General features: G+C 45.4%; 1 protein-coding gene across 22 annotated transcripts in view; it reads left to right on the top strand.

Annotated features, from left to right (window-relative positions):
* Nucleotides 1-24,081, top strand: part of LOC118514267 (RNA-binding protein Musashi homolog Rbp6) — a 529,948-nt gene that overhangs the window by 472,833 nt on the left and 33,034 nt on the right. For all 22 annotated transcript variants that reach the window (XM_036060991.1, XM_036060996.1, XM_036060995.1 and 19 more), the window contains 2 exons: nt 21,908-21,990; nt 22,081-22,165. In XM_036060991.1, the coding sequence (XP_035916884.1) occupies nt 21,908-21,990; nt 22,081-22,165 (168 nt within the window). The remainder of the gene's footprint in view (nt 1-21,907; nt 21,991-22,080; nt 22,166-24,081) is intronic.

Raw genomic sequence — 24,081 nt, forward strand, 5'->3', positions numbered from 1 at the left:
TCTCCAAACACCCCTCGGTAAGATTGGGAATACCAACTCCAGAGCAGAAATTAGAGCAACATCCATATTTCATCTTGCCTTTGCGGGGTTTCGTCCGGGAGCCTCCGGTCCAATGGTTCGCGAGGGTGTGCTTTTCGCGACCGGTTGGAATGCGTAACTAATGGGTGGCAAATGTCGCCAGAACGTGCATCACCGCACGCGTACGCTGACAGGCCTAACAATCTTGAATCGCTTTCCAGCCCAGCATCACGGCTTGCTCGTGCGTTGTGTCGGGGGTGGCCGTTTAACCAATAATTTACCTTGCTTCTAATCATCGCAAAACGGACACAATTCTCCCCGAAATTACGCCCCCCTTCCCGATGGGTCATTTACCTGAGTCGCGAAATCGAAACCACATACCTTGCTGCCAGGTGGAGGAACCCCCACGACGCCGCGAATCAGTATCGGCCCTGCTGCCAACCACCATAAGTCAATGCCAGAACGGCTGGTGGTCGTCAATAAATAATCACAGCTTGATTTCAATTACCTTTACCTATCATTATTTATGTTATTAATATGTTGATAATTTATATCATCACCTCCCGCTGAGCTGTGCTTGTGTTTGTGTGTAGGTCGAAGCCCGTTCACGTGTGTGTGTCGCACAACAGCGGGAAAGCACATTCGATTTCGGAACGCCCGAAACGGGGCAAAGCCGTATCCTGCCGTCATTTCGTAGTTAAATGTATGTTTGTACAAGCGCGCGTGTGTGTCTGTGTGTGACTTACAGGTTATTAGGCTAGTTTTGCCCTTCGTGGGTCAAAACAGGTGAACCGATCCCAATTTTCTCCGGCGCGTAGATTTCGCTTCCGTGCTTTCTTATGACGATTATGGTGAGAAAATTGATGACGTTTTTCCGGGGTGGTGCCACGCCACCTGTCGCCCCTTGGTTCCATTTTGTGGTTTAGGAGCTAAATCGCTAGAAAATTTATTGTTTGCGTGTTTCGTTAGGTGTGTGAGTGTGTTTTTTTCTATTTCATTCGCCTGATTTCCAGGAGGCTTTTCTATTACGATTAGCTTTCTTAACGGTCATAAATCGCACAGTGGGAAACTTTTATGTCAGGGCCTAATTTCTTTATGCTGAATCGAAACAGTAATTATTGGGAAAACCTTTTGTTTGAAGTTTACATTACTAAGGTGTTGATGGAGCTCCAAACGGCCAGCTTGAGGAGGCTCTAATATAGAAAGATCTTAGATCAAAAAATCATTTTCCCTTTGCACACAATGCCAATATAATGTAATAAGACGTTTGCGCCGCTCTGATTGTAGAATATATTTCTCTGCCTTAGAAGACATCTTTATCCCTCAAAAAATTGTATCATCCACCAAGAACTTGTGCGTTTTGTGCTACCACCTAGAATGAAAAGGAGTTGACAGACAGATCCACAGTGGAGTTGCTGATATTGCTGCAGGAAATTGCGTTTGCTGTAGCCTCCCCGTCGAAGATGAAGTTGAAATGAATCATTTTAATGGTCGTTCGGTTGGGCGGTTGTGGCGTTAGTCTGCCTGTACACCCACAAACTGAAGGTCCGGGATTGACGGGCCGTGGACCATTATTTCTCCCCACAGCCAAACCCTACCCCAAACTCCCTCGAAGAAACACACGGATCCCCGTTTTCGTTACAGAATGTAGATGACAGAATTATTGTTCTCACCGATATTTTATTTCGGACTGCCCGGTTGGCCGGTGGTGTTGGCGGGAAAAAGAAGCGACCCGCCTCGCTTTAGCTGTGGGCGGGTATGGATGTGGTCCGTGTTTGTGGCTCGGTGCCTCCGAACAGGTCACGCAGTTCGTTGTGTCATATTTTAATTAATCATCAAACATGTCACATCCAGATGGAAATGCTACTGACGTGCCATCCGGGACATTCCCGCTTTCCCGGCGTCCATTCGGACTTCCCCCTTTTTTCTCTCACACGCACACGCACACTGGATTACGAACAGCAGCTGATGGTGGTTTTGAAATTGTATACTGTATGTGTGTGTGTGTCTGCTTGGTTTTTTTTCTCTTCTTATACCACGTCCGATTCACCAGAACATTATCCATTTTTATATATGTTTCGGCCCGATATCTTTCGGCCTTTTCTTCGGCGCTGGGATGGGTACATTGGGGCATTATCCATCCATCCGGGCTTATCGGAGCTCGTGCAGTCGCGTGCAGACAGTCTGTATGCCCTGGGTTTTTTTTATTATTCCGTTACGAAGGTGTCACCATTTATTGCTACCGTTTACAATTTATCGGTGACCGATATTGAGCGATCCACTCAATGTAGATGACATTAGGATGATAAATGGCTGCATTTGCACTCGCGCGTTCCATTGCATGCGGTTGGAGATTATGAAAACTAAAGTGATTACTGCCTCTGCTGCTGCTGCTGCGTCTTGCGCTCGTGGTTGATTGTAATAAATTTAAATTAAATGACAGACAGATGATAAGCGGCGATAGTGTCAAATTGGGTTTTAGATTACAGCGTGCCTGATGCCGATCGAAATAATATCAATTTTAAGTGAGTGGATGAGTGAAATAAATGCACCGTTTAGCCATGTTTCGAATAGTTATTGGATCACGCTACAATTTCGAATAGTTGTACGAATCTTTACTAACTGATGGCGAGTCTATGCAAAATACACGGTCCCTCAACCGAAAAACACTGTCAAAAACACCACTCGAAGGTCAAACATTAAAATCTGTTCTGGGCGATTACAGCTCTCTTGCAGAACACACGCTTCGGGTTGACACTTGGCAGATGGGCTGGATCTACCGAACAGCGCAGCAAACAGCAAAAGCATTAGCTCACACTCACGCGTGGCATCGGGAACCGGGAGGATCATTTTTCAAAATCAAATCAAAATTGATTGAAGTCATGGCTTTCGGTTTTCTACTCCAGAACGCGAGCTGACGCTTGGTGGTGCCGGATAAGAATTTCCGCTTGCCAAAGAATCGGAAAAGGAGCTTTTCCGAGCAATGTGGTCCTTTTCCCGTAAGCTCGCCGTTGCATTATGAACGAAACCGGAAAAACCGGCTCGCACCCACGGACAGGCGGGTGAGAGTTCTGGTACGGTTCTGTATCCGGCATGTTCTGTCTGGCCTGATATGTGCCTGCGTGGGATTTGTGTGGGGACTTATCGTTTCTTCCCGCCTCGTTTTGGGGTGTGGTTCTCCCGCCCGACCATCCGAAAAAGTTGCGACCGACTTTTTGGGATGATTTTCATATCGTCCCGATTCAGCAACCGAGCAGTTCAAACTCTGAGGACCGTTATTGATGGTTAGGAACCAGGAGGAAACAAAAAAAAAAACCCTCCGATCGGTTACACAACATATGGCATTTTGCAGGGCTGTGATCCATTTTGTCCCTAGCCCCGTGCTACCGGCATCTCTCGGTGGATTCTCCTGTTTTTGTTTTCGTCTGCTACTCACGCTGGATGAACTGTGCGGGGGCCCCGCACACGATGGCAAACTGATTGGGTGTTGGAGCTTGCACTTTGGAAAACATTTATCTTATTCGACAGATTTTGTGGTGGAGATGGAAGGCCTCCAGCGGGTGATGGGTCTGGTGGATTGAAGAGTGTTTTAAAGTCAAGTACGGTGAACCGGTACGAGACCCACCGGTTGGCAAGGCGGATGGTGGTAGTATGGAAAATCGTCCCTTGTTTTTGTTCCTTCCCCATCAGAACAGTCAAATTCACATGAACTGCATGGCTTCCAGTTTTGCCAGGCGTTCCCATCTGTCTCTTGCTGTTGACCTTTTTTCGTTCCTGTGTTCGTCAAAGATTTTTGTTTAATGTGGCTAGCTTTTCCAGCCTGCTTTATTGGTCCGTTTTTTATTGTTGTTTCCGGAAGGTTTTTGAGCAAAGTGGTGCCAAATTGATGATGATGAAATAAAATATGACGGGCCGGGCTAGCTCAAAAGATGGATCGATGGGTTAATAGATGGATGGTTAATATGGTTTGATGTGCTTTTGCGATAACACATTTGCGTATTTTACCGTCAAGCGGATAGCGTATAATATTTTAAAATGATCATTTTGAAGTTAACAAATTTTCAAAAAACAATTCTCATACATAGTTTCAAATTCTTATATGAAGGATTGTCTCTTTAGTAGTAAGCTCAATTACCTTTTTCAGTTCAAATGCTTAACTCTACTGTTCATATTTGCCGTTAAAGATTTCTAGAACTGCTTCAGTCCTATCGTTTCAGAATACTTCAGCATCACTACAAAATTACATATTTTATCATAAATTGTATCGTCCTTAACCACTGATTTAGAAAATATTGTTCCACTCGCAACCTTCTAAGGTAAAACGCACCGTCCCGCATTCCAACAATTACAATCGAACCCTTGCAAATCGCCCCCTTTTAGCCATCATTAGTGAAATGCACCAGCCAAAACACTCGAACGCTCAACCATAAATACCGTGCCATTTGTTATGGGCATATTTTGTCCAACAGGGTGCAAATCTTCAAGCTTTTCACCGTAAAACGCTTGAGCTGTAAACTAAGTAAGCTTGAACGCCATGCTTCCTGTTCCCTAGGAAAAGCAAAAAAAACTACATCAGTTTGGAATGCTTACGAGCAGCATAAAAATGCACACGATCAAGTAAAGCAAGTTACGCTAAGGCAAGCATTATTCAAATTTTAACCCCTGCTCGTGCTGACATCACCCCGGGCTTGAGCTGTGCACCCAACAACGACAATGCCAGGTTTACGACGGGTGCAACGATAAATCGCACGGGTTAGTAGTACAGTACACCCGGGGTTGTACTAAAATTATTGCCGTTTTGTTGAGCCGGGTGAGCTGAGTGTCTGATTATGCGATACATCGTTTGCACTGGCATCAAGATGCATCTCCTGTTCTATTCAGCAGCATCCAAAGACTGCATCAAATCACGGGGACACCCCCCGCTTTCGCTGAAGCAACACGCAGTCGGATAAACGACGAGACTTCGTAGACAGCCACATGTACACACGGCACTCAAGAGAACAACGCATGTGCTTGCACACATCGCACACATCAAGGGTAGGGAACATTATCCTCCCGGTCGAAACGATAGCGGCACGGGCGAAAAGTATGTACTGTGGCTGTGTAAAAGCAACCGGATGTAAGAACAGAAGCAGCAACAACAAAAAAACAGCAAGAAAAAGAAACGAACACACACACACACGTTCGACAAACGACCCTTTACAATAATGCTAAATGCGCCCATTTTCCGAACGGAATGCTGCTGCTTGGAGAAGGCAAGGACGTTCCCGGCAACCTCGGCAACCAGAGCCCATGCACACTCTCTAATGATAATCATTTGTCGTCAACGTGATTATTATGCTGGTAGTACGAACGATCGTGCTTCCGGTGTACCGGGCAAGTTTTGGCTTTTTCCGACAACCCAACCAAGGCCCCCGTAACACCGACAATGACTTCCGACCGGCCGTTTAGTAGTGGATGGTTCGGTGGAAAACGCGCCGGGCGTTTTGTTGTGCTTAAATTACGCGTGTAGCAAGAGCATGTTTGGGTGTGGATGGATGGCGATTGCCGTGCATTTTTTGCCCTCCTCTTTTTGTGTGTAATCCTTCAAAAGGATGGAAAAAGCATTGTGCAAGGCCTCTGCATTCAAAGAGAACGTACGCGAGAGGGCGAGCGAGAAAAATGCGGCTTAACAGTGTTTTATAAACCTGGCATTATAGTATTGTTGTGCTAGCAAGGAACATGAGTTCTCGAGCATGATCGTACGTAAAATAAGCATAATCCTGTCCTGTCACCAGGCGGCAAGAATCAATTTATAAACACGGGCACTAGCTTTACCGCCGTTCAGTTTTAACAATCTCTTACATCACGATGGCATTAGCTATTTTATTATTCCTCTTAGGAGGAACTTTATGGCGCCCTCAGTAGAACACCGCACTGCCACAAATAATCTCACCGAAAAGCAACTGTTCCAACTTCTGTTTAGAACAAAACTTCACCTCTGCACCTTTTTTTCCTCGGGTGCAAAACCCCCGTGCAAGACCCATAATTCATCCTAATTGGGCAATGTATATTCCAGTGTCATACACGCCAAACAGTTCCGTTTTCCAAACATACTACCCACTGGTCATCGGTATACTACGAACGGGCCGGTATCTGTATCGGAAAAGTTTGCAGCATGTTTCCTACATGTCACCTGGCGTTTTTCGTGCTTAGATTTTCGTTTTTTCGGTCCCCCTAACGGTGTAGCGATCGGCCCAGTGAATGACATTAATGTTTGTCCAGTTTTGCTCACGTAAAGCATTCCCGAGCCGGTCAGTGGGAGCAGAGCTTCGAAACTTTGCTCTTCCGAGATGGAATTGTTGTCCGGGATTAATAATCCGTAGCAAACGTACGACCTACGACGCAAAAGTTCCTTGCCCGTGGATGACGCATCGGTTTGGGTGACCGGGTTTTTGGACCGACAAAAATACTGCCACCGTTGCGTTGGCGATCGTTAATGCTATTTAGAAACATTTTTATAAGATTAAATTTCATAATAATTTATGCCTTTGGTGGCCTGGTTTTCCCATCAAACCAAGACTTCAATTTTTCTTACCTTGCAAGCCCATGCAGGAGGAGACATTGTTTGGCCTGTGATTGTTTGCGACGTGCCGGTTGTACTTTAGCATTTTTTTGTGTTATTCTTTTCTTGACGAATGTTTGTGAGACGCCGAACCATTGCAATATGTATGTGCTCGCGGAAGAACAACCTCCGGGAGCCGTGGAAAATGTGGTCGAAAAAGATGATGTTTGGTTGTACGAATATGATTTCAGTGAGGATTAAGAGGAACTAAACGAACTGTTGAGCACAAAATCTCCAAAAAGTGTTTGCTCTCAAAACTCCATGAGCCAATGAAGTTTCAAATAGAATAATATACGAAAGACTTCAATTGATTGAAGGAAGGAAACTTATTTTCTATACTAACTCCTTATTTCTATCTTCTCTCATTACAGGTGAGCTCAACAGTTTTCAAATTTGTAAGACAAGTAGAAGAGGTAAATTCTTCAATTAAAATAAGTAGAATCCAACTCAAGACAGGTAGAGTTTTAGAAGTTAACAGTTGTAGGTATAAATACTGTAACTCTCAGCCATAAAAGCACAGATGTTCACGGCTATTCAGTTGTATAGAAAGCTCTCAAAAGCTCTGAAAGATACAAGCTTTACATCATCATCAAATTAAGCCTGATTGCTAAGTCTCGAAAAGGTAACTAATTTTGAGCTCCCGTAGCATTACAATTACACAATAATAGAAATGCCAGCTATCCTTCACAAAAAACCCCCGTTCGGTAACGACATTTGCTCACGGTGTTTTCGAACCCCATCCTTGTAGCTTCTTCGCATTTTTATTTACCTTATTTCGCTCCCGAAAGGGCACGGAAAGCTGCTAGCTTAATTAACGAAATGAGGATATATTCTAATCAGCTTTCCATCCCGGTACAGCATCCATACATGGCTCGCACGGTACGGCGCCATACATCAGCTTTTGTAAGAAGATTTCATCACTAAGAGCAGCAGAGGACAAAGGACACGAGTCGAGGGGGGTGGGGGAGAAAACGCCACGGCACTTAAGAATTAATTTCTCCAAGAAGAACAAACTGCTGCTGCTGCTGGTTGTACACTAGCGAGAGAGAGGGAGAAAAGTTTGATTGACGAGACACACCGTCGGGTGACCAACGTGAATGGGCAAACAGACACGTCCCGCACTGTTTTGTGCGCCGGTCGACCTCAAGATAATGGAAGTTGACGAGTGAGAGCAGTTGCTCGAAGATGAGGAAAACCTCTTTGTTCAGGTGGAATTCGGTGGAAGAACGCTAGCAGTAAATCTCGCAGCAGGATCAAAACTTGAGATTTGTCTTTCGACTTTACACCTTCTTTTGCCCCGTGATCTGTTTGTGTTACCCTCTTTCCCTTAGCAGATAAGATGGAGACGAGAATAAAAAAAAACAAACAGTACACTTGGACCAAGTAATGTTGGTACCCGGTTGGTACTTGTGTCGTACGGCAAACAGAAACCGAAAGTTGAAAAAGATGTTTGCAAATAAAACATATCCATGGTTGGGTTGGGTGCTGTAGAACATTGGAACCGATTTCACCCTAAACTTCTACGCTCCCACCACCAGTCACCCACTAATTACATCGACTGTTTCTCTTTAATCTGATTCCGTTGCCACGCAACACAAATATACGCACCGAGACCCACGAGCAAACAGTGGCGTAAGCGATTGCTAGAAAAATTAACCGTATGACTGTTTTCCGTAGGCCTGTGAGTTCTCTGTTCTGTGCGTCGAGCAATTTTGAGCATCCTGGAGAGCTTTCCCAAGAAGAAAGCGAGCGAGGTGGAAAGAATGTTTATCCGTGCTTTTATGTATTGTTCAGGCACCCTTTCTTTCCGCCATCATCCGGCTCTTGGCACCGGTGTTGACAGAAGGAACGGGGCGTCATTATTCTTTTTTTCTGTACACACACACACACGAAAGCGCTCTTGTCTCCGATGATTCGCCTTATCCTGTTTTACAACCGAGCGAAAGGACATTGTTCGGGGTTTTTTCAAACTGCTCTCAACGTTCTCTTCAGGTATTCTACATACCGAATGCACACTACTGCAGCGTTACGCTGTAATATCCACACTCAAACCCGTGCGCACACCCAGCCTTCCATTGTGTTTGGTGGATCCATTAGTCCAATGAAAATTGTCTGCCAGCGGACAGTTGAAGCTCCACGCTCCTCACTCAGGGATTGTGTTTTGCAGTGTTTTGAATGTGTGTTTCGCTTTTTCATATTTTTTTGGTATCCATCTTGTCACTATTTGATGTCACCGCGGCACTGAATCAAACTGCACGGATGATACTAAGAATTTCGAAGGGTAAAAAAAGGAAAAATCTCAACAGTGCGATACGAGAGCGACAAGACAAAAACATTGTTTGTGCTACGGATGCCGTAAATGACTCATCAAACAGGCATGAAAGTGTATGAAAAAGTAGGGAACACTCAGCTTATGTACACTTTTCATTGAGAAAATGGATAGAAAAATCGTTCAAGAGCAGCACGAGTGATATTTTTGACAAGTCATTTTATGAGCTCTTTCCATTATCAATTGCTCGAGAATCCCTCGAAGATTCTACCGAAGGGAAAAATGGAATCCCTTTTAATTACATTTGAACCCAAAATTTTCATGATGGGAAATTAATGAACAGTTTGCCTGTTTATCTCGTCCCATAGACAATCAAAAGGCATGAGTCACTGTAAATTTCGGCTCGTGATCTCTGCGAAGTATGAATTTTGTTTCGCTTAGTTCAATGTTTTCTCTACTTCATTAGCTCTTTTCACCTCCTTCTTCATTCATTTATTTTTGTTACTCTCATAATTTTTTGAAGCAATTCTTGAACTTCAATTTTAATCTCCACACTTATCTCTTTTTCTTGTTTCGTTTTATTTCATTTCACTTGAATTTTGTAATATAAATTAAGGCTTTTCGCATTTCTATACTCCCTCCAAATACCGATTAATCTGCCATTACCACCATTTTCTCTGGTTTTTGTCCATTCCCAAATGCTCGTCCTTGTTCCACAAAAAACGAAGCAAAACACGACACTCACAATCAATTGACGGCCATATGTCAACCTGGCAGTGAAAGCGACCAAGCACGATAGAGCTGGTACGAAAATTTGGACTTCCAAACCATTCGAAACCCCCGTACAAAACAAAAAAAAAAGACGAAAACAATCCGCCCCACACTTTTGTGCCGTGTCAGAGACAGATGAAATGACGAATGTACGCAGTATTTGTGTTTGTTTGCATTCATTCCCCGAGCACAAACCCTCCCATAAACTTCCCAAAACGCAGCTGCCACACACACACACAGGACAGCGTCGGAGTTGGGTGGTTGCGAAATATTGGGAAAATCAATTTATCAACCCGGAAGCCCGGTTGAATTGAATTTTAAATTCAGATTCACCCCTAAAAAGTGTTGCGGAGTTGCAATAAGCTGCCCCAACAAGAGCATCAACATACCATTTCGCACCAGCGAGCGAGCGATCGTGTGTGTGTGTGGCTTGTGGAGGTCCTGCCCGAGCTTCACGCAAGAGTGACGAAGCTTGCAAATGTTTGCTAAATTGCAATCGCCTTCGATTGCGTCGCGCCCGCCATTGATGCTTCGCGAACGACGTGGAGAAAAAGATTGATGTACACATCAATATTCGTTCGGCGGTAGAGCTAAAGTTGAAGCATGTGGAAGATGAGCTTTTTTGTTGCCGATTGTTGTTCCGCACTCGTGGTCCACGTTGACTTCGACGCCAGCAATTCGCGTGTGTAGTCGTAATACTGGGTGGAAGTAAAATTCCACTTCCTTCCCATTTGCCGGTGTGTTCGCGAGGTGCAGAAACATTAAACTGAGGACGGATTGGTAGCTCGATTTGCATTCCATTCGAATCCGTCACCCGAGCGTCGTCCTGTTCGGTCGTGCCTTGTGCTGATGTATGCATTTCTCAAAACTGCAAGTGCTCTGCTGACGATTGACCGGGTCCTGTTTCGTTGTCTCCGGCAGCTTCGGGCAGCAGGAGTTTGGGGATCATGTTGTTTCTACGTGGTGTGTGTTTCGCGCAGTCCGAAACCCTTTGCCCTCACGGTGTCACGTCGAGGATGAGTCAGTTCGCACCGTTACTGGAGAAGCGACACGATGATGCTGATGATGACGATACTTGGAAGCTTCGATTGGTTTTGACCCCGCGGCCAGCAGCGAGCAACGCCTTTGCTCGTCTGAAGTCGTCGTATCGTAAGTCGTCTCGGTAATGCTGTCAGGAAATCGTTTACGTACGTGCGTCCTTCATCAGTTCATCACGGTGTGTCTGGTGCGCTGGCAACGATTGTTTCCAATCCGTGCGTGCCTCGTGTTGTTTCTATGCGCCGTGTGAGCGGTGCTGTCCACCCACGGGTGCTTTGGACATTGGAAGACATTCCTGCGGACTTGCACGTCGACATTCTCCGCTACTGACTGCATTGGAATGCAATTGCGAAACGGATGTGCTTCGAGTCGTGGACGGAATCGAAGTCGCGATCCTTCAAGCCCTGTCAACAGTGCTCGCCCTGTCGCCTACATCGTAAGGAATGTGTGGTTCCCTGTCACGCTGATGAGCGATAAATCATCGACGAAAGTGTTCATTTTCAGACGGTGGTGCGCCGGACGAGTTTACTGCTGCGGCACGATGACAGATGCAAAATTGACACCGGTGCTGAAGGATTGAAAATCTTACCGGTACGGTAACGGGCGACACAGACGACGTCGCCGGTAAGACAGATCGTGTCAAATCGCCCGGTCAAAGTTTCGCTGCGTCGTACGGTGACATCAAACGGAAAATGGCGTTCCTTGGTGCTATCTACGAGCAGAGAACCGCTTTTCGGTTGCATATCGCTTCTTAAAAGCTTTTTACTAGCTGACAAGACGGAACAGGATTGATAGGACCTGCACACCGGGATCACCGATTATAAATGGTCGCTACGTTTTGCGTAAACGCTCCCGCTTAAGTGCACATTTCCGAAGGGAAGCTTACTGACGGCTTCGGTCAGTAATCAACCTGATTGTTTACGTACTATTTTAAGCTCGGTGGGTGCTACACTTGTTTCGTTGCCCACACACACACGTGTACGGTTGTGTTGGTACATTAATATATAACAACCAGTCCGCTAGATTCACATAGTTTAATCCTACCGCACACATCCGGCAGGAAATCAAGTCCCGTGCAAACCAAAACCGCCCGCCCGTGTTTACAGGTTTGGTGTCCTGAAAATCCTGGCCGCGAATGAATCCCCACAACGCCACAGCGGACACTGATTGACAGCTTGATTGACTGGTTGGCTGATTGATGTTTACTGAGCAACCACATATTTTCCAAACCGGAAACTTATCGCTCTCTATGAAGGTGGTGGCGTTGCGAGACCAGCTGGATAGGAAGGGGAGGATATTTTTGCCAACCTTTCTGTCTCTCTCTATCTCTCTTAACCCCAACTTCGGCATCGAGATGTGATCGATGGTGGAAAAGAATTCGACAGCTCGAATAAAAGCATGATGTAATTCAAACACGAGGTGTTTCTTATCTTGCGCCCGCTTTTTTTTCGAATGAAAAGGGGTGAACCCAAGCACTTGGGGAACCACTATTACTCTCAGCAAACCATTTGAGTACGAACTTAAACTGTCAAACTGTAGGTTTCTCTCGCTGGTTGGACGTGTGACATGCCATACCGCCATGCAACGGCGCAGAAGGTGGTACACTTTGCTTGGAAGAGTTTTTCGTTCCTCCCCAAAAATTTGATAAGAATGAGCCAAACGACGGGCAAACTTTTCACTTTCTAGAAGGTGATTTAAGGTTTCTTTTTCTGCTAGGTTATTGTGTACGCTGCTGGTGTGCGTATGGTATTGCTCGGGAGAAGCAACAAAGGGAGAAATATTTTCTAACGCTGAGGATGTTATCTTCTTCTTCTGCCGGTCGTCTCAAAACGGTGCTCATTCATCGGAGCACAAAGTTTCGTTTGAAGAGGAGGATTTATTTTTAGTTACCAACATCTTCGCTCATCTTGGCCATTGGCCTCTAATTCGCGGAAAGTACAGCATGGAAAGCTAAACAACCGTGACCGAAGGAAGACGCACGTGTTTCCGAATATGCTCTCAACCGTATAATTCTTCTATCCCGCGCAGTGAGAGAATGTTCATCATTTCTTTAAGGCCATTTGAGATTATTTATAATTTTTTGCTGATTTTATTAAAATTAATTTAATTGTGCCAAACATTTCATTAAGCCAAACAATACTTGAAGGAAATTCATTGATTCAATCATTTAAGGATGATACACCAAAACACTATTATCTTTATTTCAAGCTAAGATTTTCATGTCCATGTCCACACTGAACACTATTCGTTAATTGGGCACATCCTAACCGCCATCGACTGGGCTTTGCTAAAGTGTCGGTCAGCGCTTCCCGGGCAATTCATCCCAAACTAACGAGCCGTTTAAAGCACAACCTCAAACTCTATCACCATTACTGGTTAAGGTTCTTCCCGCTACCGAAAAAAGGCGACCGGAATGCACCACCCTGGGAAAAAGGGATCTTATGAAATGGCCATCTACCAGGGCCCAAGAAGAAGCACAACCAGGAACCGCGACAGATGTCGGCAATGACATTTTAATGCTCTTACTTCTCGTTAGCTTTTCCTGGTACTTTCCCGCTAACCTCCGCTGTCAGCAGCTCAGGCCCAGGCAGCCATCGCCGTCTAAGGATTCGTTTTGAATTTTTTGTCCCACCGCACGCTCGTCGTCGTCCCTCTTTCTTGCGCCCGGTGGATTTTAAAAAAGTGTGCGCACAGCAAACTTTCTCGCGTCGCTTTCTGGCGTAGGTGCTCTTAACGCTCGCCAAAATGAATGGTACTTGTTTGTGCTGTGCAAAGCACTCGCCGACTGCTGCTGCTGCCATCGCAAGCACGAATGCTGGTTGCTGGTAGCAGGGCACAAATATTTCCACGAACCTGATGTTGGACGCGCCCGCTGTTTGGTCTTTTAGCTGGCTCAGGAACATTTCTTCACATTGCCCCTTTCGCTTCGTTGCCGCTCGTCAACCGGCTGCGTGGTGTGCCTGAACTTTGACTCAAACTGTCATTTGACGGATGCCCGACTACTCGTAGCGAGCGTGCTTGAACGGCCCTGCCAGCCTTGTGTCTCCGCATCGTGCCGAACGTTGCAAGCAAAAATTATGACTACATCTAACACAACCGTTCGGTCCCACCTTCCACAAAGAAGCAGCAGCGCGGAAAAGCATAAATCTTCAAAAATAAGCGAGAAGAAGTCCGCGGAACCGTCCGCGAGACCAACGTTTCGAGAAAATTGCACAGCATCTTAATTGTACACTTGCTTGCTTTTGCCCTTCCGCCTTCTGTTCCCTTGTACTTCGGCGAGAGATGAAAAAGTAAAATCTTTCCCACGCGTTTCCCCGCCCCAGAAAGTGTCCACCACGGTCCGCAACGGTGGCGTTTCACCAAAATTGCAGCGCTAAAATATTTACCACATCAACTTCCACCGGTCCTGCTGCTGTCGACCACTTACGCGTTAGCACTGCTGCCACTGTTCACTGGCTTACAGCGAGCGAGCGAGCGAGCGAGCGAACAAACTCCGTAAGAAACAACAGAACTTTAACATAATCTTTAAGAACAACAGCGAAATCTGTTACACCAACAGGGGGAATCGTACATTTTGGCACAGTCGACCGGTCGAGCATTTAGTCTATTCGAAGTGGGTGAGGGATTGTTTGCGGGAAAACTGTGGGAGAGAAAATGAAGAGTATGGAGACAAGCAAAAACTGCGACAGACAAAGTGGAAGTTTTTGTTCATTTTACATAATTCAAGTTTTCGAGAGACAAGAAGCAGGGATTTACTATTGCGAAGTAATTATCATTTTCAATCGTCGTATGAACAGAGAGGCATTATTAATTTGAAGTTTAAGATATTTGGGTTGGATAGGGAAATTTTGATTTATTTTAATAAATGCTGCAGAACGATTGGGACAGTCCGGTGGCGACAACGGCGCTGGTCTTCACAAGGCAGGACCGGAGTTCAAATCCCATTCAGACCGTCTCCCCGTACGCAGGGCTGACTACCTTGCTAAGGGTGAAATCAAAGTTACAGAAAGCCAGAAATGGCAGGCCGAGACCTCTCGAGGTTGTAGTGCCACCGAAGAAGTAGAAGAAGAACGATTTTTGCTATGAGTTACAATTTTGTACAATAAAATTTTTTGGTAAAAGACTTGAGAAGGCCCCCCCCTGACAAAATTTGTTAGGCGCTGTAGGTTTTACGCCTAAAGGTATGCAATCCGCAGTACACGTTGCGAGAGCTTCACAGTGAGCTTTCAGTGTGCTTTCAGTGTGGTCAAAATTGGTTGAAGAAAGTCGAATAAAATATTGTTATTATTTGATTAAAATCCCCTCTCCGCTAACCCTACCATTCATTTTGGCTTATAGGGGCTTCTTACTAATTTTCGGTCACACTTGGGGTGAACAATCGGGCCCAAAACATGCACGGCGTTTTCGGACGGTAACGGAACAGTAATTCGATGAATACTTGTTACCTTGCATTGATATTCAGCAAAGGAGGAAACATAAGAATATCATAATCACAAACCACTTGTTACAATGTATTGTATAAAGTTCTACTCGCTGTCTATTAACAGTATTAAGGAACAATGCACAATGTTTACATCAAATGGGTTTTGACCATACAGAAATTCCACTGTACAATAAAAATGACAGGCCACAGTGCTGCACACAAAAGATTCTAGTCTTTTACCGGAAAAAAGTTTTTCAATCGAATGTTAAAAGCTCACAAATTATCTGACCCATTTAGATCAATTGCGAGCCCGGGCCGATGCAGCACGTGACAAATGTCATCCTATTTGATCCACTTTCGCGCTCAAATGAGTCACGAAAAAAGGGCAACTTTTATCATCCATAGCATCTTAAAATTAAAAAAAACAACCATGTTGCCCTGCAAGCAAATAGAGCGCGAAAGAGAAAAGAAAACTAGCAACAAACCATCAAACATTTACAGCCTTCAATGAGCAAAAGCTTGAGCAAGAGAAGACGAACCGGTCGGTGCAGCGACCATGTACGCAAGATAACACCGGAATGATAATACATCACCGTCACCCCCAGAACCATCACCGGGGCAAAAAACATATCACTTTCCTCCAGCGAAACACTGCTGCACATCAATCGCTCGGGGAAACTCATCACTCTAGGTTTCGCTTTCTTGCTCGCCTTTTATTTGTTCCAGGGTTTTGTCTGTGTGCAAGTTTCGGGGAGGCCCACAGATTCCAAAACCTCCCCCACGAGATGAGCGGGATTTTAAATGAGCATCATCCATCGCATCATTACGGAAGAGATAGCGTTAGTTATTTTTGTTATTATGAATTTTGAGCACGCTACACTGAATCTCAACGAAAACCCCCCCGCACAGACCGGGTCGGGAAATGGTCTGCCAGGGATAAGAGGGTGGCTCAGCTTGATACGGTTGGAATGCGCTCAGCAAAAGTTGCACAATTTAACCAATCGGCTCGGACGGTTCAGTTGAGCCGAGAGTGGAACGTGGTACGAAAGAGGATTTTACAGTTTCAGCCCATCAGCTGGCTGGCTGGATATGGGTGAAAGGCATTCCCTCGCTCTTTTAATGGCCACTGGGCCAACCCAGAAACAGGATGGCAAGATGGAGAGTAAGACTGCACGAAACAAGCTCTGATGTGAGTGTGCGTGTGGGCCACGAAAAACCTATCCCGACTCGACCTGTCCTGTAGATGGATCAAGTTTCAACCATTCGAAAAGTTTTGATGTATCTTTAAACTTAATCCTTTTCGAAGCATTCCGGTGGCGAAGGTGAGGCGCCCTCATGCGGCGTACTCCTTCACTCACGCAATCGTGTGTGCTAGACGAGCGTGAAACAGGAACGACCCGCATGTTTTTTCATCGATTCTCTACGGCTAATGCTTCTTTGTATGGGAATTCTTGTTTTTTTGAAACATCCGTCCCTCCGCACCAGCTCCGACTGGGAACTCATCAGAGACCGACCGGGAACAATGCGGTACGAGGCAGAACCCGGCAGAAACTTTTCAACTCCGCTTTCCGTTCATCGCTCAAGTTCAATGAAATAGATAGCGGACTTTTCAAAGGATTGGCCGAGTTTTCCCGCCCACCCCAACGATAGCGGGCCCGTACAAAACAAACAACTCCAGTAATCATCCGAAACGGATCTCCCTTGCTCGGAGCAGGCGTGCGTGTGTGTGTGTGGGTTTGAGGGCGGCTATTCGCAAAACCTTCCCGGAGCACAATTGAGCGAAAGCAATCAATCGAAAATTGCTCCATCGAACCGCTGGGAACCTTGGATGGTAAGGGCCTTTTAGGAGTTAGGAGAGTGGCAGAGAAAGTGGGCGTTAAACTGCCTGGCCGGGTTCAACCCGCTCCCCACCGAACGATGGGAGAAATTTATTACACCGTCCATCCATATAAATTGCTCCAAGCTCCAAGCTCCCAGTACAGCTCCATCCTGATGCCCAGTCACGGCAAAGAACAGCGTGCAGGAGGGAAGGATTATGGTCTAGCGACCGGGTTTTAATCCTGCTGGCGATAAAATTGTTTTGATTCACCTTCTGCATCGTGCTGTGGGCCCATAAAATCATTATAATGATACTGGCTTGACAAAGTGGAGCAAAGTCCATTTGCATGATCAGCTGTAATCGACGACACCGTTGTAGATTATCGCGTCCGGAGGTAAATTACACCAAGCGAATTGTTTAAGGAAATAAATGGAAAGAAGCCTTAATTTGCTAAACTTTTAGCTATTTTAGTTGGCCAAAAAAAAAACAAGCCGGAAAACCCGGGACATCTAGAATGGCGAAACATAAACTCTTGGACAAAGTGAAAACGTTTTACGTCATTTAACATAACGCCTCGTCGAATCGAACCAGCAATCATTATTACTTGGAAGCTGGCAAGGAAGCAGGCCAGCAAAAAAAAACAGGGAAAAACAAAAACCTCCCATATTCTCCAGCCTATCAACCATGCCAACCCACAGGCAGGGAAGTAAATCTTCTTTGACAGCCGGACGGCTCCACACCGGGGAAGCAGCCTTGCTCCGAAATCGATAGCAAATTTCAGCATCATTTAATTTTAATGATCCAATTTATTTTTTATTTTTTGCCAGCCATTCCCAGCGGCGCATACTGTTTGTGGCTTTTTCGGCCACCGTACGAGAGAGAAACAGAGAGAGAGAGAGGGAGAGTGTACCACACTCTTGCTGAAAGATGATATTTTCCCTTTTTCCTGGGGTTGGGATTACTTCCTCCAAATCCATTGCGATGGCTTCTTATGAGTGGCGCACAGTTTGTCGGGCGATTTTGACTCTTCTTTCGCTGTAAGCAGTTTCCACTTGTCATTGATTTGTTTCTATCGGGCTGGCGATACGTTTAGCCTTATTGCCGTTCACTTGTCGGCCATTACTGTCATCGGGTGTGGTGATGTGTGTGTGGATTGGATTTCCGTTGCGAAGGTGACTTAAAAATTGATTATCGATGACATTGATGATGATTTCGGTGACATTGCTGTGAAGTGGCTCGAAGTGGGAGGCTTTTACGTAGAAAAGCGAGAGTACTTGATACAGACTGATATTATTTCAAAGCTCAAGAAAAAATAACATATGTCTATGGACATAATTGGTAAATAACTTCAAATAGAAAGGAAATTTGTATAATCCATTTTTATTATTTTCAGTCTGATTGCTCGTTCAATTACTTTTCTTAGCATTATTTTCACTGCTATTGGCAATAAATGGATAGGTCGTTAGGAAACAGGGCAGACTGACTGGTCAACGATCCTGAGCGTTTGGGGCATTGTTGAGTATTCAACTAACGATCACCGATCTAACCGATCTTATGAGACACTGCCAGCTTTCAACGGTGACCTACCGTCAACAGCGAAGGTATGCTCCTGCACAGAGCTTTGAATCACGATCTCCGTTGGAAACAGGTTTTTCTCGACGAAAATTTTGCTTGCTAATTAATTCACCCAATGAATCTGTGCTTCGCATTACTTATAACTAAAAAATCAATATTTTACTGATCCTAACACCAAATTTGTGCTAAAAATGTTTCTTCAGTAGCAAATCGAAACGAGTCCTCTACTAAACACGCTCGGTTTTCCCAAAGATGCAGTGGATGAAATGCAATTTTTATCCCGTTCGACAAACACCACATAAAAATGACATTCTCGTGCCACTAAATTTAATGACATTTGCAACACTTTCACCAGTCAGACAAAGAAACCGGTGTCGGTAAAGTAGCCTCAGTGGAAGGAAGCCGGTATGCCCGGACCCAGGGGCTGCCCTGGTTTCCGTTTGTCTAAGTGCATAAAAATGCAAAATGCTTTTGTTCTGCACGGTTGAATTTCATGATTTTTCTCACCATTTTCGAATGGCCGTTGGCATGGGGAGGGGGACAAAAGAATGGATGAAAAATACACAAACACACAGAGTGTAGTACGGGAAGCAGGCCAGTGCTCGGCTAGACAATTGTCTAAAAAGTAGCATGTTACTCTTCCTTTCTCGGGTGTTCCTTTTTTATGTTTTCATTGGTGTATGCGAGTGGAAAACCCGTTGCATCTTACGCCTCATATTCTCATTCGATTGAAAGCATTTTGCAAGTGATGTGAATGAGAGTTTTTGTTCTTTTGTGTATGCGTGTGTGTAGCTCTCTCCCTCTATGTGTGTGTGTGTGTTAAAGCCGTTGCATAAAAAGGAACGAAGTGAATGATTCTTTTAAATTGTTTGCATTCGGAAAAACGAGACCGTAGCAAATGGCGACCAAAATGGAACCGTACGGTGCTTGTGTGCACACGTGTGCCTGCTTGAGAGAAAACTAACCATTTTCCGTTCCCTTCCCAGCGCCCGGCTAGTGGTGTATTGGAACCAGTGTTTTTTTTTTGCCCTCCCGGGCTCATAAACGAGGCGATACGAGTAGGTGGATCTGAAAATGGTTCGCATGAATAAGTAACAAATAAGCGAAAGACACCGTGAGCCAAGACCGTGGAACGTGAATTTAAAAGCCAGAAAGAATCGTCACACACGTCGAAATGAAAGCCAGTTGCGTAACGGCTACAGTCCGCGGGACCGTCTTCCCCGGGAGTTTCTGCTTGTTACATTTTCCAACTGGCTGTTAGCAGTGCCGCTATCAGCGCGAACAGTCCCACGAAGCAGGATAAAACACAGTGCTTACCTTTGGCTGGCCTGCTAAGGCCCAACACAGCTTCCAGGACACCAGGTTCTGCTTGTAAAGTGTATGTTGCAGAGCGGGAAAAAGAATCCTCTAAACATACTTTTTATTGTTGATAAAAGCAATTTTCTTTACACGACCGAGCTACAAACCATGATTCCCCACTCGTGACGTGAAGCAGTATTCGAAAAAAAGGGTTTTTTTCTTAGCTGTTGTTATCTTCCGTGCTTGATTTGTTTTTCCTTTCGTTCTACGCTTTTTGTGGGGCTTTTCAGGTTTTTCTTTTTCAATAATTTCTGAACTGCTTTTCAAAACCGTTCGCTTTCATGTTGCGTCTGCTCAACGGATGGGGTTTCGGTTCTATGCATCCGCCGTCTGTTGGAAGCATGTTCGATTTGCTGTATCTTTGGCTCTCTCTCTCTCTCTCTCTCTCTCTCTCTCTCTCTGAATGATTCGTGTGTGTTTATAAGCACGATTGTGAAAGCTTTCTGTAAGCTTCTTCCAACGGTTGTGGGGCTTACTTTGTAAGAAGTGACAATTTACCCGTTAAAAGGATAAAAAGATAGCTTTTAACACTGAACAAAAGTCCTTTTAATATTTTTTAATCTGAAAAACAATAATCCTTGGAAAAAATTTTGTCGAATCAATTTTCTTCCAACACAATTACTTAAAAGCTCAATCACAAATTCAAGGCCAAGCTAGTTCCTTTCGGGCTTCCGGCTCGTCAAGAAAGTTCACCTTTATGTTAACCACAAGCACCGCAAGCATCAAGATCACCTTCCGGTCAAGGCGCCATCATTACCATCGAACCCTTAATGTACGATCGATCGATAAACAAAACATCCACGGTGGAAAATCAAAGAGAAAAGGGAAAAATCTTTTATTTCTTTTCAAGAACCAGTCTCTTGATTCCTGAACTCCACATCGGAGTTTAATTTAGCTAGCCAAGACGTAATGAGTGATGGTTTTAAGGGCAACGCAGGGAGGAGTTTCCCCAAAAAAAAAGGAACACCAAAAACAACACCAAAAACGGAACCATTCCCTACCGGCGCGTTGAGTTAGGCAAATGAGAAACAAATCAATTCAAGTGTTCTGAAATAAAACTGGCGAAAACGCACCCAGGCACACCGTAACTTCTAGCTTTGCCGCTGATGGAACCTAATGGAAGCGACCGGAAGGACGCCGGAAGCGGGTAGCGCCCATGAAACGACGAGCGAACACACAAGATTGCATATAATAACAGCGATGGGCCCGTTGATGGTGATGGAATCATAAATAAAACAAGCGACATAATTTTCCCACTTTTCATTTCACCTTCTGATTCTGATTATTCCAAGTCTCTCCTTCGGCCGTTACACCGAGCTGCGCGGGATTTTCCCGGCATGAAAAAGTGTGTTGGGGGGTGGGGGGAAGGGCAGCCATCTTTCTTTCCTTGTCGTTTCATGCCGTTTGAATTAGAATTTCCGTCCAGCAGTTCATTTCTTTATTCTCGCTTCCTCCGTTGTGGTGTGATTCAGTTTCAGTGGTGACTTCTGGAGCAAAAAATCACTGCGCACAGGGTTTTTCATTTGCTTTGCTATCTTAATTTATGCGCTTTCACAAAACCACACTCGATGCTAATCGGAGGAGGACCAAGCAATGGCACCAGCAAAAGAAAAAGCCCCAAAACACGTTTAATTAGAGTAAGCTTTTTTCGTGATTCGTTTCCGGTGAAATAATAATCGGATTGTTTCCCGTCCCCCAAGGTCGGGCACGATCTAGGTGGGTTTTGTTGCCACCTTTTCTACTGCGCAGTGCATAATAAGGGAAGAATGTGTGCAAGCGAAAAAATATACAAGTTAGCTGTTTATTGATGTTTTAGTGCCTTCTCAAGAGCTTTATAAGGTATTTAAAAAGAGGATTGAACAAGAGAATAGCTGGTTTACATGCTTTACGTATTATTTATTAGTAAATCAAGAAACAACTCACAGTGTCCTCATTCCTCTAAAATTATTTCAGCTTGGTGATAAGACTTTGCATCGATTATCTTGTAATCGTTTAAACTTCATCCTTGTCTTTCTTTGTTCTCTTTCGCAGGCTTCGGATTTGTGACATTTCAGAGTGAAGATGTAGTGGACAAAGTTTGCGAAATTCACTTTCATGAAATCAATAACAAAATGGTAAGTTTCGGCTGTGCTAAACCACCCTCTGCATCGACTCCGACTGATCGTGGAAAACCGTCCTCTACTTTCTCCCCTTGCTCCCACCAGGTCGAATGTAAAAAAGCACAGCCCAAAGAAGTGATGCTTCCAGCGAATCTGGCCAAAACGCGCACCGCCGGGCGTGGGACATACGGTGAGTTTGTAGTGTTGAGTGGTGCAGGTCCGTCCTCCAGCTCGCTCGGGTCGGTTGGGCCCTCGACGAGCTCCACCGTCGGCTCCACGTTGCGCTATGCCCCCTACCCATTGCCCGCCACTATCACGAGCCAGCAGGCGGCTGCGGCCGCCGCAGCTGCAGCCGCTGCCGCCGCCACCACCACCCACATCTTGCCCCTGTCTGCTGCCGCTGCCGCAGCGTCGGCCGCCACTCCCTCGCTCCTGCAGTACGCTGCGGCGGCCGCCGCCGCCAACGCCAACAACTCGCAGCAGTCGGCCGCCCTCGCGTACGAACATTCGCTCAAGCGGCTGCTGGCGGCAAATGCGGCGGCGGCCGCCAATGCACTGCGACCACATCCGGCTGCTGTGGCCGCTGCTGCAGCCGCCCATCCGGTGGCTGCTGCGGCATCGGCTGCGGCTGCCGCCCACCACCATCACCACCACCACGCAGCCCATCATCATCATCAACCGCGAGCCACGGCCACACTAACCTACCCGATCGGGGATTTGCTCGGGGCGCAGGGGTTGGATCTGGCCAGCATGTATCCGCTGCAGGCTGCCGCCAGTCTCGGTCTCTGACAACCAACAACCACCATCATACAGGTGCAAAGGCCTCAGTAAATTGATGGTTTGCCATTGTGCTGAACTAGGAGCTATCTGAGATCCAGTTTTTTAATTTCCCCTTTTTCCCCGAGAGAGCTTTTGGCTCGACAAAAAAGACTTGCAAACCGTAGCTAAAAAGGCTAGCTTTTTTTTAAAACAGCTCATGTAGAGAGCGACAGACTCAGCTTTCATTCCGTTTCCGACGCAGGTGAAACTCCTGCAGTGCAGTACTGTAAGGTGACCTCGGTGCCACCACTAAATGCCAAATGCTGTGACCTGACCTTCAAATTGAGACCACAAGTAGAGTGTGTAGTTTATACTCGACATCCTATCGTGGAGCTAGTCGCGATTGGTGTGTATCAGTTCTTAAGTAGTGTCTCGTGCCACTTTTATAGAGCACTGAGATATTTTGTATCGACCGTAGCCCTCGCATTCGGAGGGAAAGATTAGAGCAAACCGACCACGAAGACGTATCCGGCAAGGTATCCACAGTACAAACGAGGCGACTTGTAATCAGCTAGGTTCACAGTTCACACTTGAAACAGTTTATTTTAGTAGCAGTAGAGTAGATTTGTTGTACAAACTGAACGAAAGCCTTCTGATGTAACTCATTTTAGGAACATGTCCTTCTAGAGAATTGTTCTAGTAGGGGTGCTTCCGAGTATACTGTTCATAAAATCATCATAGCTTTTCCACGACGCCAACACTCCGTATGGATGAAAGGGCAAAGGACTACTGATACGATGTGTATGACCTTTACATTACACATCCAACACCTTTCCCCGAATGGCAAGCACAAGCACACGAACACACGAAACCTTCAAAAGGGAACAGAATCGAATGAATGGTATCATCATTCGTACGCTATGCTCTCCTGGGATTTCTTCAACATTCTTTTCGAATGTTCATTTGTAACCTCAAGCAAGGTTTCTTCGGTGGAACGCAGCCACTCATTTGGATTCGTACTCGGTTGGGAAAAGTTTTTTAATAAACTCAAAGGCTACCCACCTGCCCGGTGGTATAGATGCAGGCTGCTTCTTGGATTCTCGAAAAAGCCAATAGAACAGACCAAAGTCATCAGCTTTCTCATTAAATCTTTCCACCAAAAGGCATTGGTAAAAAGTTTTCCTCTTCCGGGGTTGACTAGCCACACTGAGGTGGCTATCTGGTGGTCAGATAGTGGGCGAAGTGGTTAGCTTAGAAACTGATTATGTGTTGTGTTTATTACTTCCGAGTTGGCTTACGTCTAAGAATCTTGATTTCTTTCTTCCATGAATGATTTTAGCGAACATG

The sequence above is a fragment of the Anopheles stephensi genome, chromosome 3 (genome assembly GCF_013141755.1).
Source record: "Anopheles stephensi strain Indian chromosome 3, UCI_ANSTEP_V1.0, whole genome shotgun sequence".
In the NCBI taxonomy this organism is placed as follows: domain Eukaryota; kingdom Metazoa; phylum Arthropoda; class Insecta; order Diptera; family Culicidae; genus Anopheles; species Anopheles stephensi.